At 47.2% G+C, this 24854-nt stretch overlaps 2 protein-coding genes across 10 annotated transcripts in view; one reads left to right on the top strand and one right to left on the bottom strand.

Moving 5' to 3' along the window:
* FBXO38 (F-box protein 38) overlaps window positions 1-5531 on the top strand; it is a 56063-nt gene extending 50532 nt beyond the window's left edge. For all 9 annotated transcript variants that reach the window (XM_058719567.1, XM_058719568.1, XM_058719569.1 and 6 more), the window contains 5 exons: window positions 895-1061; window positions 2441-2586; window positions 3228-3331; window positions 3861-3974; window positions 4919-5531. In XM_058719567.1, the coding sequence (XP_058575550.1) occupies window positions 895-1061; window positions 2441-2586; window positions 3228-3331; window positions 3861-3974; window positions 4919-5097 (710 nt within the window). In that variant the 3' untranslated portion in view covers window positions 5098-5531. The remainder of the gene's footprint in view (window positions 1-894; window positions 1062-2440; window positions 2587-3227; window positions 3332-3860; window positions 3975-4918) is intronic.
* Window positions 5532-8349: 2818 nt separating this feature from the next.
* Window positions 8350-24854, bottom strand: part of HTR4 (5-hydroxytryptamine receptor 4) — a 180668-nt gene continuing 164163 nt past the window's right edge. The window contains exon 7 of the mRNA XM_058719617.1: window positions 8350-13908. Coding sequence (XP_058575600.1) covers window positions 13821-13908 — 88 coding nt within the window. The 3' untranslated portion in view covers window positions 8350-13820. The remainder of the gene's footprint in view (window positions 13909-24854) is intronic.

The raw sequence follows: 24854 nt of genomic DNA on the forward strand, positions 1-24854 counted from the left end.
GCATGAGTGGGGGAGGAACAGAGAGAGGGAGACACAGAATCCTAAGCAGGCTCCAGGCTCTCAGCTGTCAGCACAGAGCCTGGTGTGGGGCTTGAACTCACAGACTGTGAGATCGTGACCTGAGCCAAAGTCGGACGTTGAACCGACTGAGCCACCCAGACATCCCTCAGGCCAGCATTTTTAATAGAACTCTCTGCAGTGATGGAAATGTTCTGTGTCTGTACTGTTTGATATGGTAACCACTGGCCACATGTGACTATTGAACATTCAAACTGTGGCTAATGCCTGATGAACTAAATTGTTAATCTTACTGCATTTTAGTTAATAGAAATTTAAAAAGCTACAGGTGGCTAGTGGCTACCACATCGAACTATACAGCTTCAGACCAAAGTATCCAAATAGTTTTGGGTCTTTTAAGGTTTTCTGTTTATACTTATGATAGGAATTGAAATCGACTCGGCTCATTTCCTGTGGGTGTAAAATAATATATGCAAATTATTCTAGGTTTATTTGAACATTACCCATAAAATTTAACCGTTACCATCATTCATTCTTTTCAGTAAATCTTTTCTAAACAATTTGTATGGTTAAGCAAAGTCATTCTCTGGAATGTGGACTCCTCAAAGTAAAATCTTAGGAAAAAGTTCCTTCAGTGGGAGGGAGTGACCACCTTCTTTTGAACAGGGCAGAATCACGTTTTCAAATCACTTTGATAACTGTTAGTTGTACTTTATGACAGTACTTGACCTGTGTTAAAGATGTTCATGTCTGCGGCATCTTTTGCTAATATAAGTCGGCCCGGTCCCCCAAAGATCATTCTCAAGTGGGCGGTACACTGACTGCTATATTACTTTGTACGACCTATTCATGGAGCTTATCGTTTCCATTTTGTAGCTACCAGGTGCAGGGTACTGAAACATTTAAAAGTAGAAAATGCACCAATCGTAAATCGATTTGACTACGCACAGTGCAAGAAACTGAATATGGATCAAGTACTAGACCAGATCCTACGGATGCCTCCTGAGAGAAACCGCATCATATACCTCCGCCCGATGCAGCAGGTAACGAGCTCTGCTCTTTTCTGAGGGATGTTGCAGTGTTTTTTTTTTTTTTTTTTTTTTTTTTTTTTTTTTTTTTTTTTTAAGTCTCCCACCTTTTTGGACTTGGGATTTAGTCATTGGCTCAACCCGTGGTCATGATTCTTTAGATTCTACACAGTTCTTTTAGCCATACTAGACCACCTTGCCAGTCTTCCTCATTAACGTTTCTCTGTTAGATTTTTGTGGGTTCTTACCAAATGACAGGATGAGGGCAGTCATTGAAGTTTTTATACTTATTAAAAGTTGCCCGTTTAGAACACAGACTCTGGTTTCAGACCGCCTGATTCACAGTCTCATTCACTGACAGGGAGCGGATTACTTAGCTGCTTTGCCTTAGTTTTTTCAGCTATACAATTAGACTAAAAACCTACACTTACTGTGATAGTTAAATTAATATACGTAGTGTTAGAACAGTTGCATATAGTAAGCAATCCTTTGATAGCTCCTATCCTCCTTATTTTTTCTTTTTATTGTATCTCTATGAGAAGATGGATGTTAGTTGAACCTATTATGTTAACATTTCACAGTACAGGTAAATCAGACTGTCCTGCTGTATGTCTTACATTATACAGTGATGTGTGTCAATTACTTCTCAGTAACACTGAGGGAGATAAAAAGTGCAAACATACGTAAGACTCTGCTTGGTGTGATGCCAAAATAAAGTTTAAAGGAAATAGTATATAATTGTTGTAGTCACTGTTTGAGCCTGGCCCCAAAAGACTCATTTCAACAAACACATCCTTTGTTTATAATTTTTGGGGGCTGAAAAATCCACAGAGAAGGCATCATCCTTCTCTCGAGAAGTTTGCCTTTCTGGTAGGAGGTAGACACGTATGCCACTAAGATGGTAAGATGGGATTGCAGAAGAGAGATGGGGAAGAGGGCACTCCATGAGAAGAAAGCAAGTGAGTAAAGGCCACAAGGGGGGCAAGGAAATGTGTTCTGCCATTAGGATTGGCAGTGGGCCAGTTTGGATAGAGTATAGAACACTACACATTCGCAGCTCTGACACAGCCAGTACCTACACCTGGGAAGGACATACTCCGAAGTGGATTCCTGGGGTCACTTACCTGCATCTGGATTCCTTGCTTTAGTGGGCATTTATATTAATATGACCATGAGATGGAAATCAGGGCGATTGCCAGGTAGAAAAATTTTGCTGAGCCCCACTCCCCACATGGCCAGCTGTGCTCAGGACTGAATGTGACTATTTGACTTTCAGATCTGCCCAAGATTTTAAAACTGAGGTCCCGAAGAAAGATTGTTCATGCTCTAAGGAGCTAGATTTCTAAGGCATTCACTTCCTTTGTCCAAAGCCCTCTCTGTGATGTCTTCCCCAGGTGGACACACTAACATTGGAACAGAAGCTCTTTAGTGGTCCCTACCCCTATCACATCTGTATTATCCACGAGTTCAGTAACCCTCCCAATGTCCGGAACAAAGTGCGTATCCGCAGCTGGATGGATACCATAGCAAACATCAATCAGTAAGTAATCTGTGGTCCCTGGAGGCCTTTTCAGTCATTGCCTATGGGAGGGGTTCCCAGAAACACAACCTAGTTGTTCTTTATTGTAAATGATACTTGTCTGGGCTTTTCAGGCACCGAAACATATGAAATATAACGTGTAAAAAAACCTGAGGGAAATGGGGACTTAAAGTGAAAAGCATGCATGCGTTATTTGTAACTTTATTTCTGAACTTAGAGAAAAATTGCAGGAACAGACTGTACGTACACATTTGACTTCATTCCTTTAGCCTTAGGGCATGGAAAAGAGATAAAATTAAAGATCTTAAAACTGTGACATTTTGTATCATCAGAAAATTAGACTTTTTATGCCTTTGTTATATAAATGTTTTATTAAGCACCTTACACAAACGACATTTGATTAGAGAGTGGCTTTCTCTCTTTCCCCGATAGGATTTTGAAGGTAGTGAAGAAAGTAACTTTGAACTGACTAGATATGTTATCCTCTTCTAGTCTTCTGCTTCTGTTAGCTATTTAATACTTCGTTTGAGATGCTCCCTAGAATCTAGGCCTGATACAATTTTGACAGTCCTTTCTACCCCACACCCCAACATTATTTCCGGTTTTGTAATTTTTAATTTTTTTGTTGTTGTTGCCTCCAGAGAGCTCATTAAGTACGAATTCTTCCCTGAAGCTACGCGAAGTGAGGATGATTTAAAGAAATACCCCAAGTACCCGTGGGGGAGAGAAATCTATACTTTAGAAGGTGAGCATTTACAGATGGCTGGGAAGCTAAATTAACTAGCTGGTTAACTAACTAGATGGAGAGACAGGTATTAAGGAAGCAAGGAGTGGGAGCCTTACAGTTTGTCAAGGTGATGGGTGTTTTGACTGTCTGCAGGTAGCAGGGGCCAGATAAATCCTGCTCTCCCTGTGTGAGTCTTTGCCATCCCCCACCTAATCAGAAGCAGTGTGGAAACACAAAAGGTAGAAGAAAATTAAACTTGCTGTATAGTCTGAGAGTTGGAAGTGACTTTAGGGCACCTATCTCAACTTCTTCATTTTATATAAAGAGAGGGAAAAACAGAGGCGTTTCCTGGAACCAGAGGGTGACCAAAGGTCACATGACCGAATAGCAGCAGAGCTAGAATTAGAATGGACCCTTCCTGGTCCAGCCCTTTTTTGCCCATCGTGAATGAAAGCACACTTTACATTGTGCTTACAGGACACTACCGTGTTTGGCCCCGTCCTTACTGCCCTGGCCGCAGCGCTGTTAACGTGTCGTCTTCTTTCAGGGGTTGTGGATGGAGCTCCGTATTCCATGATCTCTGACTTCCCTTGGTTGAGATCATTGCGGGCAGCAGAACCCAACAGCTTCGCCAGATATGACTTTGAAGACGATGAAGAAAGTAATTATGACCTGACTTGATTTGTATTCTCCAGTTTGAGTATATCCTGCTGTGTTAGGTGCTTCATACTTTGTTTGAGTTAAAAGCAGTGTAGCCTGTAACTGCTTCCTGTATAATTGTTTTTATTTGCTTTTTGTTAGCATTCGCTTCTCCCCCCCGCAAACAGCAGCTCTAGATTTGTACAGTAATCAGTTGATTTACTAGGGATATATGAAGATTGGCAGGCAGGACTCCTTGAGACAGATTTTTCTAGCTAGATATTTTTATTACCAAAATGTTTATAATTTTCTTGCTCTTTATTAAGAGTTTGACAACTATATTATTTTGAAGTTGTTTCATTTATGCTAATTATATGAAAAGATCTTTTGAGTATAGTTCTTCTCTGAGTGTTAGCACTCTTGAGTACCCATTTGTAGGAAGTTTTTAAAAACCATTTTAGGAGGAGGGGCGCCTGGGTGGCTCAGTCGGTTAAGCGTCCGACTTCGGCTCAGGTCATGAACCCATGGCTTGTGGGTTTGAGCCCTGCATCGGGCTCTGTGCTGACAGCTCAGAGCCTGGAGCCTACTTTGAATTCTGTGTCTCCCTCTCTCTCTGCCCCTCCCCTGCTCGCCCTCTGTGTCTCTCTCTCACATCTTCAATGTGTTTCAAATAAACATTGGAGAAGATATATATATGATGAAGAAATAGATTTGAAAAACTACACGTACATGTATACATGACTTACCTGTCTGGTGCGTTGTCAGCTTGGGCCTTTAATCATGCATGCTGTCTTGGGCACCAGACATGGCATGTCTGTAATAAGGGGACCCCTTTCAAGAGCTGAACGTATTTCCGTCCCATCGCATTACGGGATATAGGCATATCTCATGGACCGGCTTAGTCAGGGCCTTTCCAAATGATTCTGGTAATCATACGTGTTTCCCCTTTACTTTCTAATTTCTAAGGCACCATCTATGCTCCTCGAAGGAAAGGGCAGCTGTCTGCAGACATCTGTATGGAAACAATAGGAGAGGAAATTTCGGAGATGCGTCAAATGAAGAAGGGTGTGTTTCAGCGAGTAGTGGCAATTTTTATCCACTATTGTGATGTCAATGGGGAGCCGGTTGAAGATGACTACATTTGACTGGTCCCTCCTACTCTCCAGGTATTCTGGCGGAAAGCCGCTGGGGTCGCTCAGCTGCCAGCGAGTGCCACAGGGATTCAGGGCATGCAGTTTGGAAGCCCTGGCACATTTTGGTATATAGGAAATGTACAAGGAACACTGAAGTTGTATACAAAGATTTGTACATAAAGAAAACATACAAAGACAGTTCCTGAGTACCAACTTTATATCATATGTTTATACAATTTAATTTAAGAATTCATTTTAATGAAGGCAGATAATTGGAAAGAGTTCATTTCGTTCATTTTCGTTCATTTTTCCTGACTTAGTTCATGAAGTGTCACTTTTTGGCTGAGCCCCCAATTTACTATATTCTTGATAATCATTGTCATCCCCTTAAATCTGTGCCTTTTTCTTCTCGAGCAAAGCTGTTTGAGTAAATCTGTTGAAGAGTCTTTTTGTGTCTTGTGTGCTTTTTTTGTGTTATGATTAAAACCAACTAAACCCAATAGTCAGAGGCAACTTTATGTTTGTGTACAAAATGGTGTTTTTTTTTCCCCCTTAGTATTATAGTTGCCGTATTTCTTAAAATGAAATAAAAAGATTCATGAGTTTAAAAAAAAAAAAAAATGAGTTTGAGGGGGGAAGTGGAAGTTTCCAAAGCATTTCTAGTTATTTATTTCCATATTCAATTGTGTATATGCTTTATCTTGAATATAAAAATAAAAGTTTATTAAAAACTTTTTTCTGGCCTTGGATCTGAATCCCTCTTTTCAAAGAAGAGTAGCAACTACTGTACAGAAAAGGAACGTGTAGATTTGTGTCTAAGATTTCAGCATAATCCAGTTTCTCATCTCTTTTTTTCTAAAATTCAGTGGCTGCAAGATGTCCAACTCGAACTCTTACGTGATGGAACAGTGAGAAGAGCAGAATTTCCCCCAAATACCTGGTCACCGTGAGATGGCCTTTCTCCTTTCGCACGGGGGAGAAATTACCCTAATTTGGTGGTGATACATGCAATATTATGTGTAGGGCCAGGGGTCAGGAGCACGAAAAGCTTTAAAGCCATACCTACGTTCGAGGGACAGTGTTGCCACTGGCTAGCTGAGTGACCTCAACAAAACGTTTAAACCGAAATTCTGTGGAAAAGTGTTGCCCACCCTCTCCGAGTGGCCATACGTGCTTGGGGTGTGTATGAGGTGTGAGGGCTCTTAGAGACTGCCGAGGCCAACCTTTTCACTTACAGGAGATTAACTGAAGCGCGGAGAGGGAAATTTTCTCACTTAATGGTCGACAACCGGTTAAGGCACTTCAAGGGTCATTCCCATTGGGCTGCCTCCCTATCTATCGTTAATGTCCATAGAAATATGTAGGGACGCCAGAAATTCACACACTAAAATAGTGGGAATGGTAATCAGTGTCTTTCGCCAGAGTTCTTTTTTGAAGACAGAATTCTGTTAACGCTGGGAAGAATGTCCAGTACGCCACTGAGTCAGCCTTTTATGACCTTGTATTTAACTCCACTAATCTCCCTTTTAACTAAAAGAGAGTGTTGTACTCTGCAGGTTAGAGGTGTGACCAGCAAAAAGCAGGAAACAAATTACAAAACAATCTAGATATTTCAAACTACTACAAAACCCCCAACACTTAGACTCCCAGCTACCCTGTTTTTTCAGGTGTAACCATAATCACCAAATCACGGAAACAATGCTTCGATGAGCCGCTAGAGGCCGCTGCTTTCTAACTTAGTGGTTTCTTACCGGCTCCTCTCCTCGCCCGCTGTTAGAGCAAGTGCAGCGGGAAGCGCTAAAATCCTTCTCAAGATACCCAGATTGGAACAAATAAAAAAAGCAGCAGTCTTGGGAGAAGACGACGATAGTGACATTTGGTCAGTGTCTATGGAATGAATGGCTGGGTAGCGATTGCCCTAGAGCAGGGGTCGGCGCACTTTTCGCACAGGGCCAGATAGTAATTACCTGAGGCCCCACACGGCAGTTACCCTGGTGTTGGAGCACGAAAGCAGCCACAGAGCCTGTGTCAACCAGTGGGCATGGCTGTGCTACAGTGAAACTTTATTTGCGGACACGGATTTGAATATCCCACAATTTTCACGTGTCACAAGATACCTTCTGTCTGCCGACCACTTTACAGAGTAAAAGCCATTCTTAGTTTACAGACCGGAGCATCTGGCCCCCAGGCCACATACCTGCCATAGACAACTGAGCTGCCCCGCCATCCATTCAGTTGCTTGTCACCAGCTTGTGGTGCAGTGTCTTGGCACAGCTTTAAAAGGCTTTAAGAAACGTTTCTTGGACGGATGACTGCATTAATGTCGGTGTCGGAGACCATCGTGTCTCTCCTCCAGTGCGGCCGGATGCAGGCCCTAACGGTCTCTGTAAATCACAGCTGGCACACAGCTCTTACGGGGACTTCACCGGGGGATCCAAGGATGTGGATGCAAATTCTAACCCCCTCAAATGACCGCCAAGTGACCTGGAGATGGTCACAGCCTCTACCCTGGAGCCTCAGATAAACGCGCCCACCCCCAGGGCACCTGTGAAGGTGCAGCGAGAGCCTCCAGAAACCGCAAAGTGTGAGGCAAGTGGACATAGTATCGCTTCCACTGTAATTCCCTTTATTATGAAAGGGGTTTTTTTAGTGATCTTAACCTTCTGTTCCTTCGACCATATTCCAGGGTGATAGGAAACAGAACTGGTGAGGCCATTAAGGCAATACTACTGGTCCTATGAAAGCATTTTTAAGAGCATTTACCAAAGGCTTTCCGTGCATCCTCATTCTGACTTTCAGTGTGGCTGATCATTATGTCCCCTGCTTTACTGTTGGGGAAATTAGGGTTTAGCGGGTTAAATATCTTGCTCAAAGGCATGCGCCTAGGAAGTGGTGAAAGCAGGATGCTGTCAGTCTGCCTCCAAAGTCTGTGCAACTTGGGCAGAGTGTCTCAGTCCCTTCGAAGGGAGGCTTGGCTAAAGCCCAGGCAGGGGCTGGCTTCCTCCCGCAGGCAAGCTGCCCCTTAAACTTGAACCCATTCCGGCTGACCTTCATATGGTTAGCACAGTCCCAGGAAAACAGAGACTGCTGATTTTGATGCGGGCCTCAGATGCCCCACTCAGACACGGGATGCGGCCAGACGGTGACGGAATCAACACCGCAGGCCGTGTGGCATCCGTATGGCACGCACACAGCAACTAAAATGAACCAAGAATCACATGTGTTGATGTGAAACGCTTCCGGTGTCCCGAAAGAAAAGCCGAGTTGCAGATCATGATACACAAGCATTATTTATGTATAACAACAAAACAAGACCATAGATTTTTATCTGTACATTTATACATATGTGGATACACAGGACACGTCCGTGAGTTACATAAGCCAGATAGAAGAGCGGTTACTTCTTGGGAGGGGAGGGGGATTGAGCTGGAGTCCAGGGGCATTTTGCTGTATCTGTAGTTAGAACTCCTTATAATGGGAATGGACTGCATAAATACATTATGTGTGTAACCCATCATTTATGTTGTCTAAAAATATATAATTTGTATATTTAGAAACACACGTGAAGAAGGGGAGGAAGAAAGCACTCTTTTAGAATGGAGTGGTCCAAAGTGTTTCAGCCCCGACTCCTGTGTCCTTGGGCAAATCACCTTCCCTGACAGACGGTTTCCTTTTCTATAAAATGCTGTCAGTAATCCCTCCCCGCTGGTTGCTGTGAGAGGCCCAGGGACCTCGCTGGGAAAATGCCGAGAAACTTGTAAAGTGCCTGCAGTGGTGAGCTCCGGGGACAGAGGAGCCTGTCCAGATAGCGTTCCAGGCTCCAACTACAGATTTGGCAACGTCAAGCTGCCTTCCGCCGGAGCCACGCCTGGAGGGTCTGAGATACAAAAGCCAAATGCTCTCTTTGGCTCACTTACCTCGTTCTCAGGGCCCGCTGCTGGCTTTTCTGTAGCCCGGGCGGCAGGGGAGTTACCGCAAAGAGGGGGAGAGATCAGCGCAGGAGGGCCTTTCCTCCCCGACCAGCGGTCTGCCAGATCCCTCCCAGGTTTAAAGACAGAAATGGAGGCTCAGAGAGTGAAAGGGAACCAAAGAAGACACCAGAGCGAGTGCCAGGCAGGGCGGCACACAGGAACAGTAAGTCCCGATGCCTCTCCGGGCCCCAGGCTGAGGCTCAAAGGAACTTCCCATCAACAGGAAGGCAGGGGCCACCCTTGCTTGCTCACTCCTCTTCCAGCATCCGGCCGGCAGGGGACAGTGGAGTGAGTTCACCCCGGTAAGGGACGAGGGGCCTGTGGTTGGGACTGTGGGCTGACCATCACGCAGCCCGGGGGGCGCTCCCCAGACGCACACTTTCGGCCCGGGCTATTCACCAGACCTCGGCTGAGGTCGCTCTGCTGCAAAGCTGGAGAATTTTGGGTACTTCTTGAAAGGATTTTATGAGGATTGAGATAATCCCCATAAAGCACTTAACACAGAGCCTAGCAGAAAGGAGCTCAGTAAATGTTAGCTTCTCTTATTGCTACATTATTATTATTATTTTCTGGGGTGAGCTAAAAAAAGAGGGGAAGGGAAAGGAGAAACCGAATCACATATAATAGCCATTAAAAGTATCGTCAGTTTCATGGGGCGCCTGGGTGGCTCCGTCGGTTAAGTGTCCCATTCTTGGTTTCGGCTCAGGTCATGGTCTCATGGTTTCGTGAGTTCAAGCCCCGTGTTGGGCTCCGCATTGGCAGCATGGAGCCTGCTTGAGATTCTCTCTCTCCCTCTCTCTCTCTGCCCCTCACCCACTCTCTCTCTCTCTCTCTCTCTCTCTCTCAAAATACATAAACTTAATAAAAAATTTTTTTTTAATATCATCAGTTTCACTTCTCTCTATGGTTCCAAAAGGTATCGAATGCCACTCGTGATTAGCGACATCCACTCGTAAAGTTTGGAAGTTGCCCTCTGGGGACTTCTCTCACAGTCCTTCCCAGCTGCAAGAGTCCCTGGTGGGGTGGGCCCACCCACCCTCCAGTGCTCAGTCAGGTCCTTTCAAACAAGGAAAGCACTTGGCTTAAGTTAGAACTTAAGACTTTGCTTTGTTTTCATTTCTCTATCTCTATGCCTGCTTTCTATTTATGGCAAGTCATACTGGTTTTCTAGTCTGGGACTGATACGTTTCTTCTGAAATGAGTTTATCTAAGTGAACACTTGAATTGACTTAAAGGAAAATATTAAGCAAATCGCAGTACAGGCGGGACACATATTTGGGGAGAATCCTAACAGTGGCCCTTGGATGACCCGTGTTGGAACGCTCCCAACAATCCTAGCGGCTCTGAGAGTTTCGCCATTTTGTGGATGAGACCAGTGAGGCAAGAGCTGGTTAAAGCCCAAAGCAGCACGCTGTCCCAAACCCAGGCCTTGAAATCCATCCCTGATTTGTTTAAATTTAAGCCAGATACTCGGCCTCAGTTTTCTAGACTGAATGGAAAAGAGATTGCAGAGTGTGGGTAGAAAAGGTAAATGCATTCATGAGTCCTTTCCCCCCAAACCTAGCTGTTACAGGAAGGACATTGACCAAAGTAGAGTAATAAACAGAAAATCAGCACTGATCTCTCCCCAGAGAGAGGCACAGCAACACAGCACCAAGAAGACGTTACTTTTGTTCTTACTCCAAGACGACATGAAAGGCAATTTAGTTATAGCCCCTCCCGGAGGCCCTCCCTCACCCACCCTATGCCCACCCCTCATTTCCCAGGCCGACAGCAACTGGCTCCTGGACACAGCAAATGAGCAGCCAGTGGAAATGTTGGTAAGATGGGAAGGGGAGATCTCAGAAAGAATGGGTTTTTCTACAAATACTACTTGGGGGCCAGTTGAAGAAGTTGGTTTTGATCTCTTTTCCTTTCCAGCTGCTGACCATGAGCTGGAAGGGGAGCCCCGGGGCTTCTACCTGGACAGTCCTGTGAGCTGGAGAGTCAAGTTGAGAAGAAGCGCAGGTAAAGCCCCTTTATCTCAGGCACGGGGTAGTCTGGTTACAATGGCCGTCCCCACCGTAACTGTCCAGACCAAACTGGCAGATGTGGCCATGGGTGTATGCCCTTCTCCCCAGAAGCATCTCTTGACACTTCAAGTTTCCTGGAAGAAGGTGGTCTTCTCAGAGAAGACAGCAGGGTACGTCTCCTCCTGCCTTGGACAGGCTCTACGTCTCCTTCTCAGTCTTCCATAAACATGCTTTATTACCTGGATTCCCAGAAGCCAGACATTTAAATAACGCCAGGCTAGCGGCTGTCCAGACAGAGCTCATCTGTCCCTGTCCTGTAAACCTCCAATGTGGCTGTTGGGTGCATTGCCCACATCATCCCAGCCTTGGTCCAAAGACATAGCAAAGTTGGCTTATGAGGCCTCCTCTGCAAAGGACATTATCTTTTTGACAATGGCAAGGGCTTCTATTTCCTCAACCACTGTCTTTTTTTTTTTTAACTGGTCTGGGGTGCTAATGACCTCTACAGACTGAGACACCTGTCATGGGCTGACCCACAGAAGCGTATCCAGAAGGTCCAAAAGATAATGGCCTGATGATATAAGTTTTCATTTTCCCGCATATGATATAATCTGAAGATCTCTGTCGAATCCCTGTCGAGACCATTTAATATGGTAGACCTAACGGCAAGAAATAATATTTTACACAAGCAGACAAGCTTGTGAAGCTCCTGGGAAAAGAAGCATTTCATAGGGAAGAAATCCTACCGTATTTATGCATGTGCGTATGCATATATGTATTAAATAGTAGATACTATCAACTTCGGGGGCATTAAACAAAGCTTACCAGCTGCCTCAAAGCACTAAGCCTACCCCTCCTCATGATGATCTCTTAGTCTTTCCCTAAGAAGTTCTTTGTGCTTTGAGATCAGAGACCTCATTCAGAGAGCATCTGAAGCCCTCTGGACCCCCGAGTTCACTCAGCTCTGCCTTTTCATTGAAAAAGTACAGAAAGAATATGCGACTGCAAGGAGGTCTGTTAGTCCTGTCTGGGAGGGTCCCGTAAGTGGGGTGACCAGCCAGCCTACTTTACCTGGAACTGAGGGATCTCCTGGGATATGGGACTTGTAGCGCAAAAGCCATCCTTCCCACCATATCTGGGCCCAAAGAAAAGAGGAATATCAGGTATGTTCTGCTTTCGTGGATAAAATAGGTGATAAGGAGGCAATTGTGGGATCACTTAGGAAGGAAAGTAGGGTCAACAGACCAAGCACAAGGGCAAGAAGAACTGGTGAGGCTAGGAACTTCGGGCACATCTTTATCTTGTAAACTCCCTCCTGCCACCCCCACCCCCACAGCTGCCACCCCCACCCACATTGCCTCTTCCTGGGTTGGGTCCCTAAGGACCGGCAGGGGATCCTTTCAATAGAATTGTTATCAGCAGTCAAAAGAAAGGCAACTGGAAAAAAATTGCCCTCCAGAGTCTCAATCTGGGGGGATAATTCACCCCAAGATAAAATGATTTGCTGGTAGCTTTGACATCAGGGTCATCATCTCTTTAGGAGCTTGGAGGAAGTGAGACACTGAAAAAGATGTAGAAAAATGTAGTCCCAGCAGCCTCCCAGGCAGGGGGGTCAGTGAGTTTTCCCAAGAAAGTAAGCTGGTCTGTGATTATGTCTTGGCCCAAAGTGCCCAGCCAGAGACCAAGCACTGCCTCAGCACAGGGTCTTGAACGCCCCTAACAGGTGTCTTATTGGAGCAACTTGGTTTCCTTGCAAAATCTGAGTTGTAAGACCATCCTCAATCGGCATTCTTGGTAAAGGTGCAGTGCTTTTCCCCATTGTCATGGAAGGAAAGTGAATCAAGATTCATTCCACATGACCTCAAAGCCAGTATGCCAATGAGAAAATGTCATCTTGAAGCACACATATAAATTAGACCAGCTGTAAAGATGCCTTTGGGTAATGGATCCAAAATCAACACCTGAGCAGTTTCCAAATCTCTCCCCAAGAAAAAAGTAAAGAGAAATGTGCATGTCTCCCAACCAGAAAACACTGATGTTTCAATTGTCAGCACTTGAAACAGTGCTTCCAGACAGGCATCTTGGCCTTGATACCAACTTGGCTTCATTACAAAAGCCTTGATTAATTCACCCACCAAAGCATGTCCAGAAGATGGTCACAGTGGAGAAGAAATTGGGAGCTGCTTAGCTTAGAGAGAAGACTTGAAAGGGTGGGTGGATGGCAGATCAGTATTTTCCAATATCCAAGGGCTCTCGAGGGGAACAGGGAGCTAAGCCGCATGGGCCCAGATGGAAGATAGAGCAGAGACAAGATTGCGTTCCAACAAAGGGGAAAACTTCCTTATAATTAAAACTTCCCTGTAATAGAAGGAACGGCATTAGGAGGTAGTGAGCTCCCATCCCTGAAGGTGTGCAAGCAGAGTTCTGACCAACGTCCAGGGATACTATGGAAGATGCTACTCCTGTGTTGGATTGGAGGCCAGATCTGATGATGCCTGCTGGAAGAGGCTACTCTTGTGTTGGACTGGAGGCTGGATCTGAGGATGCCTGAAGTCCCTTCTCAGCTCTGAGATTCTCCATACTCTGGCTTTGGGGCCTGTCCAACACTGTGCTCCATGTACCTTCCCTGGGCCCTCAGCCCTACTGCTTCGTGCCTCACTGGTGGTGATGAGGGTCAGGAGAGATGCCAGGGTGTCCTGTTCATGCAGACACGAATGGGAATGAATGGCTTAGTCATGAGCCACGTTCTCAATCAGAAGCATGATTCCAAGGATTCTGGGTCATTGTGTATGGGCAATTTCTCAAGTTCCTGGTGGTGTCCACTGTGCAGAACTGTGTACCTAGGGAGGAAGGAAGGAAAGCATGAGAATTCAACAGGCATCCTTCAAAGGCACCAAAGAGAGTACTCTCGCCACTGTGACTCCCTTTCTACTGCACGGTTCTGAGAGCATGGTGAGGTAGGGCTGGGCATGGGGGTACTTCAGTAGGCGGGAAGTCCAAAGAACTTCATCCAAAAGTGAGGAACTGGAGGCCTGGAGGAAATGACAGGCCCAGGATTACCCAAAGAGTGAGTGGCAGGTCTTGGACTGGAACCCAGTTTTCTTTCCTCCCAACAAAGCCTAAGTCTCTTGTTACTCATCAAAATGGACTCTGTGTGAATACGCCAAGTTTCCTCCACCAGGGAGGGTTCAAAGCGCTGAGATTTGTAAACCACTCAGTCTGAAAGACACTATACCCGTTATTTGTTTCTTTGATTCCTTTTGGTGACCTTTGGAAGAGTCAATCAGCTGGATGAATCAAACAGCAGGTTGACTGTAAGCATCACGGCGAAATTTACACTGCCGTATCACACAACTGCACGCATCTGTTAATTGCCTTTAAATCAATCTCAATTGCAAGTGGGTCATATCATCAGTAACCCAGATCCCAGCCTCTGGCAGTTATTCTTATGAAATTTCCGGAGAGTTTCGGAGCACTACCACCACTTGCTTCCCTAAGGCCAACGTTAAGCCTATTCAGCGGGACAAATAAACACACCGGTCTGTCATTTGGCATACGCTGATGATCAACGTGGTGGTGGCTTCTGATGAATTGCATTAATTCTGAGTTTGCTTTGAATCGTAATAAATTGTGGCTGACCTGCACGGATGGACTGGTACCGTACTAAACCCTCTCCGTGCATTACCTTTTTCAATCTTTGCAACAGAAGATAGTATTGCACTCGTTTTTCGGTTGAGCAAATGACACAGAGATCCAGTGACTTGCCCAAGAGAATAAAGGTAACATGTGAAGAGAAAGTCAATCAAATTTCTGTCTGTCTGATGCCAACCCCCACGTTCTCACACAGCCCGTGGACCAGGTATGAATTTAGAATAGTGGGTCCCCACCGGGACAATTTGGAGCCATTTTTCGTTGTCATGGCTGGGGCACCTAGTAGGTAGAGACCGAGGTGCTGCTACACATTGTGCAACCCATAGCACAGTGTCCCGCAGCCGTTACCTGGCCCCAAACGTCAACAGTGCCAAGACTGAGAAACCCTGATCTAGAAGAAAAAGTCCTCTTGGCTGGCTAAAAAGCACATGTTAGCAGAGGTACACAGACCAGGTGAAAGCATGAGTCCGAGATCTCACAGAATTGTCCACTGTGGCTGCTGCTGGTCTTGAAAGCGAGTGGAGGGGATGCGGCTTGAAAACCACAAGCACCTGCTAGAGGAGTGTGGAGAAGAACAAAGTGGAAAAGACTACAGAAAGGAAGATCGTGCAGTCTTAATGAGGGTGAGCAGGGAAGGTCCCGGAGAGAGGTATGTGACTAGAGACTTCAGGGAAGTTAGTGTTCCGGCTACTGAGTCATTAATGCTCAGCCTAGAAACCACTCCTCTATGCTTGGCTTCGGAAGAATGCTGCAAACCGAGAATCAGTTTCCTACGCTGGCTCCAATCAGGCTTCTCCAGCAGGGGGCGCTGCAGGAGGATGGGGGCTGGAAACAAGGAAAAGGCCCCCCGCCCCTCCTGTGGCCTCCATCCCCGTTCTCAGTGTTTCCAACTCTGCGGCTTTGCAGCAGCGCCCACGGAGACATGAGCCCCAGCTGGCCGGGGTCTCCTCCTTTGGAGGTCGGTCTACATCTCCGTTCTGTGAGGTCCCTCCTCTGCGTTCCTATGTTTTGTGTGTTTGTTGGTTGGTTGCCTTGTTCTCTCAGCCCTAGAAGTTGCTTCGGACAGAGCTCACATCAGTGAGGAAGATGTGCACCAAGCACCATTTTCTATAATCACACGCATTGTCCCATTTGTATCCTTCGCTCTTCACAGCCCCAAGCGGTACCCGCTGTCCTCAAGCCTATTTTATGGATGAGACAACTGAGACTCAGAGAAGGTAAGCAATTGATACGAGTCCCCCAGGGTCCGCGAGGCCCACACTCTTCACCTCAAAACACACTCCTGAACCCCTGCCCTATTTGCGGCCAATGGGTCGCTTTCACAGGCGATCCATGGCACCTCCTCCTACACCAAGTTCACATGAAGAAAGTGTCCTGGTTGAAAAGCCAAACTGATACATCTGACCGTGTTGGCAAACGTGCTTTCAGGGAACACAGGCGCACGTCTGCGGCAGCCTTTCACACACCTCTCCTCAGTGTCTGTGTCTCGCGTGCTAATGAGCAAGTCGTTCAGGAATGACCAGAAAAGAGGTGTGGAACTGGAGTGGATACTCTGAGCGGAGATTCCCTTTATCCGGAGCATAGCTGGAAGCCAGCAGCTTGTATCGGACATGGGAGGAGGCAGAAGGGCACGCTCTCCAGTTACAACACACGGTGGGGGGTATCGTTTACCATGCTATGGTGGCTGGTACACACAGGATGGAGGAACTGGTCTGAGATCTCGGTGGCAGGACTCTAGGAGAGGCACTGGGTCTCCCATGGAGTCTGGCCTGCAGAGGTTGGGTGTGCATTCCTGGGCTTAGGTATGGATCTTCACCTCGGTGTTTTTCACTTTCCTAGTAAAGAGCAGGTATTTAAGCAGATCTGGGTTCACCTGAATGGCCACCTTATAAACTCACACCGCTTTGCGAATTCAGGTCATTTACATCAGGTCCACCCAGATGTCACGGTGACAGGGGCCAACTTTATACAGTGTTTCTGAGGAGGATGCATGAGCTCCCAGCAGTCTATAAGCACCTTCAGGGGGATCGACGCATCCTTGACTTGAGGAATACCAGGGAAAAGGAAACACACGATACTGCAGACAAACAGAACAGCCTTCAGACCCTGACTCTGCCATCTACTGGCTCTGTGACCCGGTCACTTAGATCAATTCCATCTACTGCACAGCTTCTTTGTGCTAATAACATCAACATCTATAATGGGCTTAGCAAAGGGCTCTACCCACAGAAGATCCACTGTTAAGGAGACCGAGGCTCAGAAAGTGTGACTTTCCCAGGGTCAGAGAAGTAGTTACATACGGAACGGTTAAGAATGCAGACTCTTAATGCCTGGCTAAATCCTGCCTCTGACACTCACTAACTCTGTGAATTACTGCAAATGTTCTGGGTTGTTGCGTGAGATGAGATAACGCACACAAAATGCTTATTAGAACGGTGACAGTCAAGTAATAAGCACTTTATAAATGTCTATTAGTACTGGTGCTACTTGATGTTGGACGTAGAACTTGAACCCAGTACTGGATTGCCAATTCGGTGCAGAAATCCATCCTTTAGTAATTGATCAGACATTTGTTCACTTCGCAACTGATCACGGGGCTGAAAGAAACCTTCATGAAGACTTTATATCAGCTTCCTAGTGCTTTTGTACAAATTACCACCAACCATTACCACGCATCTGTCAGAGTGGCAAATGTCTGTCAGTTCTGTTTGCTGTAAGATCTTACTCGCCATTTTTGCAGCTGTGCTGATGGAAAGCAAACCCCAGAGGTGTGGGTGTACCTGGGCAGTTTCAAGTCCAGATGAAAAAACTCGCTGCCGTTTCCCAAGCAACAGCAAGGCAGGAGGCAGCTCCCTTCAAGCTGGGTTGCTTCCCCCCTTAGCATTAATTTACTCAAACATGATGGGAGCCACATTAGGTTTGGTAATTACCTGAGTCTACAATTCATTCACTGAGCAATTAGCCTCGCACTTAGAGCAGCCTGGATGCAATAATTAGCCGCATAATAATAGCCCCCTCTGCCCGCCCAGCCTGGCAGTATAAGGAAATGATTAGGCTTTATTACACATTACCCCAGCCCTCCCCCACAAGGCAGTGCTCAGATGGGGTGCCTGCAAGATGTTTTAATTATTAAAATATAAGGTACATGGGTTTCAAGATATTCAACTTTAAAGCACAATTTCCCAAAGGCTGGAGCCCCATCACCTGGGAACAAAGACCTCATATTTGGTGTTTTCTTAATGTTGGGAGCAATGAGACCTTCAAATCGTAGGCATTTATTCATTCATCTACTTATTTGTTTTTTTTATTTATTTTGAGAGAGAGAGAGACAGAAGCAGGACTCACCCGAAGCAGGGCTTGAGCTCACCTGAAGCGGAACTCGAACTCATGAACCGTGATTTCGTGACCTGAGCCGAAGTCAGATGCTCAATCGACTGAGCCGCCCAGGCACCCCCGCCACTTACTGATTTTAAGGACATACGCTGAACGTCCACCACAGCCCAGAAACTGCACCATGCCCTGGAGACACGAGGGCGGTGAGGACATCTGCACAGTCCCTGTCCTCCTGGAGCTCACAGTGAGGTGCAGGAGCCCCACAGGTGGCTGCAAAGTCACAGCCACAAGGAGGTGTTGCAGTGGGAGGTATTGGGGCTTGCTATGAGAGCATGTCACGGGGTGACAGGCGAGGTTGTACGTCAGGGTAGTGTGGCCCAGGAAACAGTGGAGACGAGGACTGAAGGGTGGGTAGGGGTTAAGCGGGCAAGGGGAGGGGGAGGCCGGCAGGGGAGCGGGGAGGCCCACTGCCAGGGGAGCAGGTGGGCGTCACAAGAGTAGAACAGGCTGAGCATGGGGCGCCTGGGTGGCGCAGTCGGTTAAGCGTCCGACTTCAGCCAGGTCACGGTCTCGCGGTCCGTGAGTTCGAGCCCCGCGTCAGGCTCTGGGCTGATGGCTCGGAGCCTGGAGCCTGTTTCCGATTCTGTGTCTCCCTCTCTCTCTGCCCCTCCCCCGTTCATGCTCTGTCTCTCTCTGTCCCAAAAATAAATTAAAAAAAAAAAAAAAAAAAAGAACAGGCTGAGCGTCAGTCCAAGACGAGCACGAAGACTCGGGGAGGCTCCGCAGCCCGTGGACGTCTGTGCTCAGCCCACAGCAGCGGGAAGCTGGCCGCGGCTGTAAGCAGAGCAGGTGCAGGAGGACTTGATGTTTGCAAGAACAGTCTAGCTGTGGTGTATAGAATGGACTGGAATGAGTTTGGAGTGGGAACCCAGAGGTAAATTAGGAGGTATGTTAGCTTCCTAGTGCTTTTGTACAAATCGCCACAAACTCATTGACTTAAAAGAACACAAATTAATTATCTTACGGTTCCGGCGGTCAGAAGCCCGAAATGGGTCTCGCTGGGCTAACATCAAAGTATGGGGTGAGCTGCGTTCTTTCTAGAGGCTCTAGAGGAGGATCCCATCCCTGGCCTTCGTGAAGGCTGCCTATGGGAGCAGTGGGCCCACCAGACAATCCAGGATAATCTCCCCATCTCAAGATGCAGAACTCAATCACGTCTACAGAGTGCCTTCTGCCACGCAAGGTAATATATTCCCAGGATTTGGGGGTGAAGAGGTAGTCCTCCTTGGACAGCCATTATTTTATATGCCACAGATGATTTTCAAGGTGTCCAGGGGTGTTGGTGGCTCAGAGCTGCAGGATGGGGCCAGCGGGGGTGTTGAGAAGTCAGATTCGGTATATATCTTGAAGGCAGAACTGACAGGATCCGCTGATGCACGGGACGTGGGGGCGACAGGGACATTCGAGGCACAGCACGGGTGAGGCAAAAGGTGTGGAGGCAGGACAGAGTGGTATGCTTTGTCTGAGGAATGGCGGATGTTCTAAGAATATATCCCACGGGGTGAGGTGGAGGTGCTGGGAAACGAGGCTTAAGAGGAAGTTGAGGTAGCATTATTGGGGGTCTTAAAAGCTGGGCTGAGGAGGTTGGGCTGAATCCTTAGGTGACGCAGACTGAAATGAACACGGGCTTCACCGCGGGAAATGTGACAGATGATCAGCCACGGAGACCAGTGTGGACGCCCTTTCCTCTGGGAAAGACGAGGTCATGGGCAAGGACAGTAGCAGTGAAAGGAGAGAGAGGATCTTGCAGAGAGCGATGGGAAGGACGTCAGCATGGATTGCACGTGAGGACCCACTGAGAAGAGTCCCTAGCGAGCCTGAGTTTAGACTGGGCAACGAAGCAGGCGCCGATGCCGCTAATGAGGACACCCCAACCACCCCGAGCCTTCTCTTCTCCGGTAGAGACCCCTCCGGTTCCTCAACACTCCTCACGGATCAGGGTTTCTACTCTCTCCGGCTCTTTGGTTGCCCCACTCTGGACTAGCTTATCTTTGTCACTTGAAAACAGATATCAGGGGGGACTAAGGGACCTTGGCCTCAGGCCCTCCCTCCCCTTGGTTATCAGTGGAGTCAGGATCAAAATCCACATTTATGGCCCAGGTGTCCATGTTTATACCGGCATTTATAACTGTTCCCAAACAGGGAGTGTTTCCTTTGTGTCCCCCTCGTGGCCCCCCACCCCATACCGTCAGGGGCTCACAACCTCCTAAATGCACTTCCTCACCCTAGGACCAGCTGTGGCAGCAGCCCCTGTCTCCCACAATCCGGGGGATGATCCCCATCCCTGCAGCGGGCTCTCCCTGGTCGGAGTGGAGGCCAACGCTAGAGCGCTCCCCTCCCATCTCCAGGGAAGATGTGACTGGGGACGGCAAGACGCTGTCAGGCTCTTACTGCCTGAGCTGACAACGGGTACTGCCTGGGGGAGGCAGGTGTGGCCCACAGAAGCAGAGGAAGGTGGTCCGCGAAGCGAAAAGAATGAAGTCGATGTGCACGGCAGGCAGGCCGGAGACGATGGCCTTGGAGAGACGGAAAGAGGAGTGCTAATCCCTGCAAGCATCCCATTCCTTGTTTGAGCCCCAGCGAAGGCTGGTCAACTTCCTGCTCTGGAGACCTGTGACGTGTCCCTGTATCTTTCCGATAGATCTCTCTTCATTTGTCTTCAGGAGGCGTGAGTGGATTTACAGCCTGTGGTAGACCCTCAGAATCCCATATTTTAAAGCACATGCTGCTTTCTTTCTGACAGAGCACATCTGTTAGTAGAGGCAAAAACGCTAGATGCATTGCAAGGAAAGGCGTGGCCTGTGATCTTCTCCTGGTTGATAGGACCTGATGGTCTGTTAGGGGAGTCTCCTGAAAAATGTTGCTCTCCTGAATGAAAGACAAGTACAAGGAGAGTCTGCCTTATCTTCTAGCATTTGGTTATGGTCATGGTTTGGGGAGGAGGATGCAATGTTTGGAGCTGTTGTAGCTATTTTGTGACCGTGAGGAAATCATCCTAAAATGAAAGCTATCGGGTTGAGAATGGAAGAGTAGAAAGATAAAAAGCATCTGGGTCCTGTATGCTGTTGTCGAATCAACGGATTAACCAACCCCGAAACTACCCAACTCTGGACTTTCTAGCTTGTAAAGGATAAACGACCTCCTCGCTCAGGTTGATTTTAGTCAGGCATTCTAGAATGTCCTTGCAGGCCAAAGTGTTCTAAATGATGTAATGTCCACGCTGCCTGTCTTCCATGTCTATAGTCACTTCCCATATTCTGCCACATTCAAATCCTACCCACCCTTAAAGACCCAGTTCAATAACCAAAACCTTCCTTCCGGAAGCTTTCTACACCATCCATCAGCATTTATTGTCTGTAGGAATACAAATTATCTGATGGTGTCTGATTGGACATATGTCTGGCCTCCTGACACTCGTGAAAGGGAGGGTCTATATCTTATTATAAGAAGCAACAGTCTTTCAGCCCTCTGTACCAGACCCTGCACTAAGCGCGTTTAAAATATTGTTGTATTTAATGCTTACAATGACTACGATGTCAGCGCTATTATTTTATATATCTCCACTCCACGGATGAGGAAACTGAAACTCAGGGAGCTTAAGATTGGCCACAGGTCACTCAGCCAACAATGCACAAAGCCAGGATTCAAATCCACACGTGTTAGAATCCTGAGCCCTTTTTAATATTTGCTATATACCTCACAACACCTCACAGAGCGGGCAGAACATCATGAAATCTATAGAAATGGGATGGAATGAATGGGCTATAAAGGAGACCGTCCTCCCCAATGTTGCCTGGCATTTGTATTGATTACAAAGCATGCTGGCAACTATTCTGTCCCTGATCCTCACGGTGGCCCCGTGTGATGCACCACATTTGTGATGCTGCTTTCCTTTTTTTTTTTTTTTTTTTTTAACATTTATTTATTTTTGAGACAGAGAGAGACACAGCATGAGCAGGGGAGGGTCAGAGAGAGAGGGAGACACAGAATCTGAAACAGGCTCCAGGCTCTGAGCTGTCAGCCCAGAGCCCGATGCGGGGCTTGAACTCACAGACCGCGAGATCATGACCTGAGCCGAAGTCGGACGCCCAACCGACTGAGCCACCCAGGCGCCCCTCCATTTTTTTTTTTTTAATGTTCAGTGCCATAGCTTCTGGGAGAGGGGGGAATCCCCTCCCCATTTGGACACAGACCTGCTGTGGGTAGTTCTGGTTCTCAGTCTATGGGAAGGACACTGAGAAAGCCCCTTGGCATGAAAATCACCACATGGGCTGGGGTCGTTCCCATGGAAACACCCCGGGCAGAGGAGCTGGGAATCTGAAGACGAAAACGGGTATTTTCCAGCTGGCGGAGGACAGAAGGTGTGATGGACTAAATGTGTCCCAACCCCAACATGATAGTATTTGGAGGTGGAGATAATTAGGTTTAGATGAGGTCGCAAGAGTGGGGCCACCATGATGGGGTTAGTGCCCTCATAAGAGGGGGACAGGGACCAGAGCACTTCCTCTCCTTCCCTCTCTCCCTCTCTCTCCCTCCCCCGACCCTCTCTCTGCCATGGGTAAGAAAATAGCTGCCTGCAAGACAGGAAGAGGATTCTCGCTGGGAAATGAAATTGCTGGCACCTTGATCTAGAACTTTCCACCCCCCAAAACCATGAGGAAAGAGTGTTGTGTAAGCCACCCAATCTGTGGTATTTTGTTACAGCAGCCTGAGCAGACTAGTGCAGGAGATCTCACGGAGCGAAGGAAAGAATGCGCATAGAGGGACAAAGAAACAGGACCCGTTGAAGAGATATGACCTTTTGCCTTTAAGTCATTAATTCAGAAAAACCTGAGGCCTCAGGAGAAAATGAACTACCAGAGGGGCGCGAACTACCATGTGATTCTGTGAATCTTTTACTAACAACGCTTCATTTATCCCTGGCCTCCGGGGACCTTAACTGTCCAGAGACCTGACTGAGCAGCTTTTATTTGTTTGTTCTTCTTAAGGGCTTCTGAATCCTCAGCATAGTTATCACAAATGTGTGGACTTTTCTTAGTCTTCCTTGGTTTTTCACGCAGAGAATATTTCAACTTAGTGTGTATGTAACTCTAGAAAGCTTCTTCCATACAGGGCAGAGCAGAGCTTGGGGGACTGGGGTGGGATTCGCTATGTTAGCGGCGGCAGACCGATTGCATGACAAAACAACAGTGGATGTGTGCAACGAAAAAAGAAACACAAGAAAGTCGACAGACGTCAACACAGCACAACCCACAGGGGCCATTTAGTGCAGAGGAAAACGTTTCAATCGTCTCTCTAGGCCATTAGTGTAGTAGGCTAATGTAATAAAGGAAAGTCAAAATCACAACTTTGAATAAAGTGGCTCAAAATTGATACTGGGGGAATCCAAATAAAGTCTGTGGTTCAGTTGAGAGTATTGGGAAGATGCTAATTTCCCGGCTCTGATGAACGCTCTATGGTTATATAAAACGCTAGCCTTAGGGGAAGCTGCGTGAGAGGTATATGGGGGTGCTCTGGACTATTCTATGGATATAAATGTGTTTCCAAATAAAATGTTATAATAAAGTACCACCAAAAAACCCTCTCATCCTGATTTAGTGACAATCATTTGTTTAGGAAAGATGAAGGAGTTCACCACTTGCAGCCACGGGGATGCAGGATGAATGTGGACCTGGGATGACAGAACGTCCCAGGACCGTGATTTCACGGGCTGAACCCAGCTCTGTCGGGTGTTCCTCTCCCGCCGGCCTTGGGAAGGCTGTGCTCCCAGAACGGGGAAGAAGCTCCAACCAAAATTAAAAAATTAAAGGATATAAAATGAAATAAAACTCCCAAACCATATATTATCTTTGGTCTTCAGATCCATAGCAATCAAGGTCCAGGAGGAACTCCGGGCTCAGTGGAGGACAGAAGAAATAAGCAGAGACCAAGGCCATCTTGGAGGAGGAAGTGAACAGAGAGACACAGAGACGGACTCACAACACACACAGTGACAGACTTACAGAGCACGTTAGACAGGAACTGGTCTATGGCAGGAGAGCAGGAGGAAGCTGGAGACAGAGCAACAGCCACTTTTAGTGGAAACAGAAAACGGCCACAGATGAGGGAGAGCCAAGCAGAAGTCGCAGAGGAAGAAAAGAAAACACAGAAGTTAGTGGACTGGTTGGTGATCTTAGCCTCAAGGAGAATTCTAGTAGCCTCGAAGTGCCCTTAGGGGAGGATAAAGAGGGGAGCATAATTATTGCACAAGCTGGTTATGTCCCACTGTTTGTCTAAAAGGCACTTTTACAGCTGGCACCTCATGTGGGTCTCACGACAGCCTGGGAGGGTCACTATGCAAGTTAGTTCCTCAGTTTACCAAAGCAAGGACACGGGCACAGAGAGGTAAGTTACCCAGGTAAGGTACCCAACTAGTTAACAGCTAAGACAGACTGAAAGCCAAGTGTTCTGAGTTACCTTTCATGGTGCCGTGGCTAAGGGATGTGCAGAAATGCTCCTCCTCGCCTTCCTCCTCCTCCTCATTGGCTGCCATTTATTGAGTACCTACGTGGGCCGGGTCTCATCCTGCACCCTTTACGTGAATGACCCCGTGTGATATTCCCCACAACCTTGGGAGGCAGACAGTACAACCCCTATTTTCTGACGAGGAGCCTGACACTTAGATGCACTGTGACCAAGACAATCTGGCTCGTAGGGTGGCAAACGTGACTGACCCCAAGGCCCCCTGACTCATTAGCACATG

This window comes from Neofelis nebulosa, chromosome 1 (genome assembly GCF_028018385.1).
Source record: "Neofelis nebulosa isolate mNeoNeb1 chromosome 1, mNeoNeb1.pri, whole genome shotgun sequence".
In the NCBI taxonomy this organism is placed as follows: domain Eukaryota; kingdom Metazoa; phylum Chordata; class Mammalia; order Carnivora; family Felidae; genus Neofelis; species Neofelis nebulosa.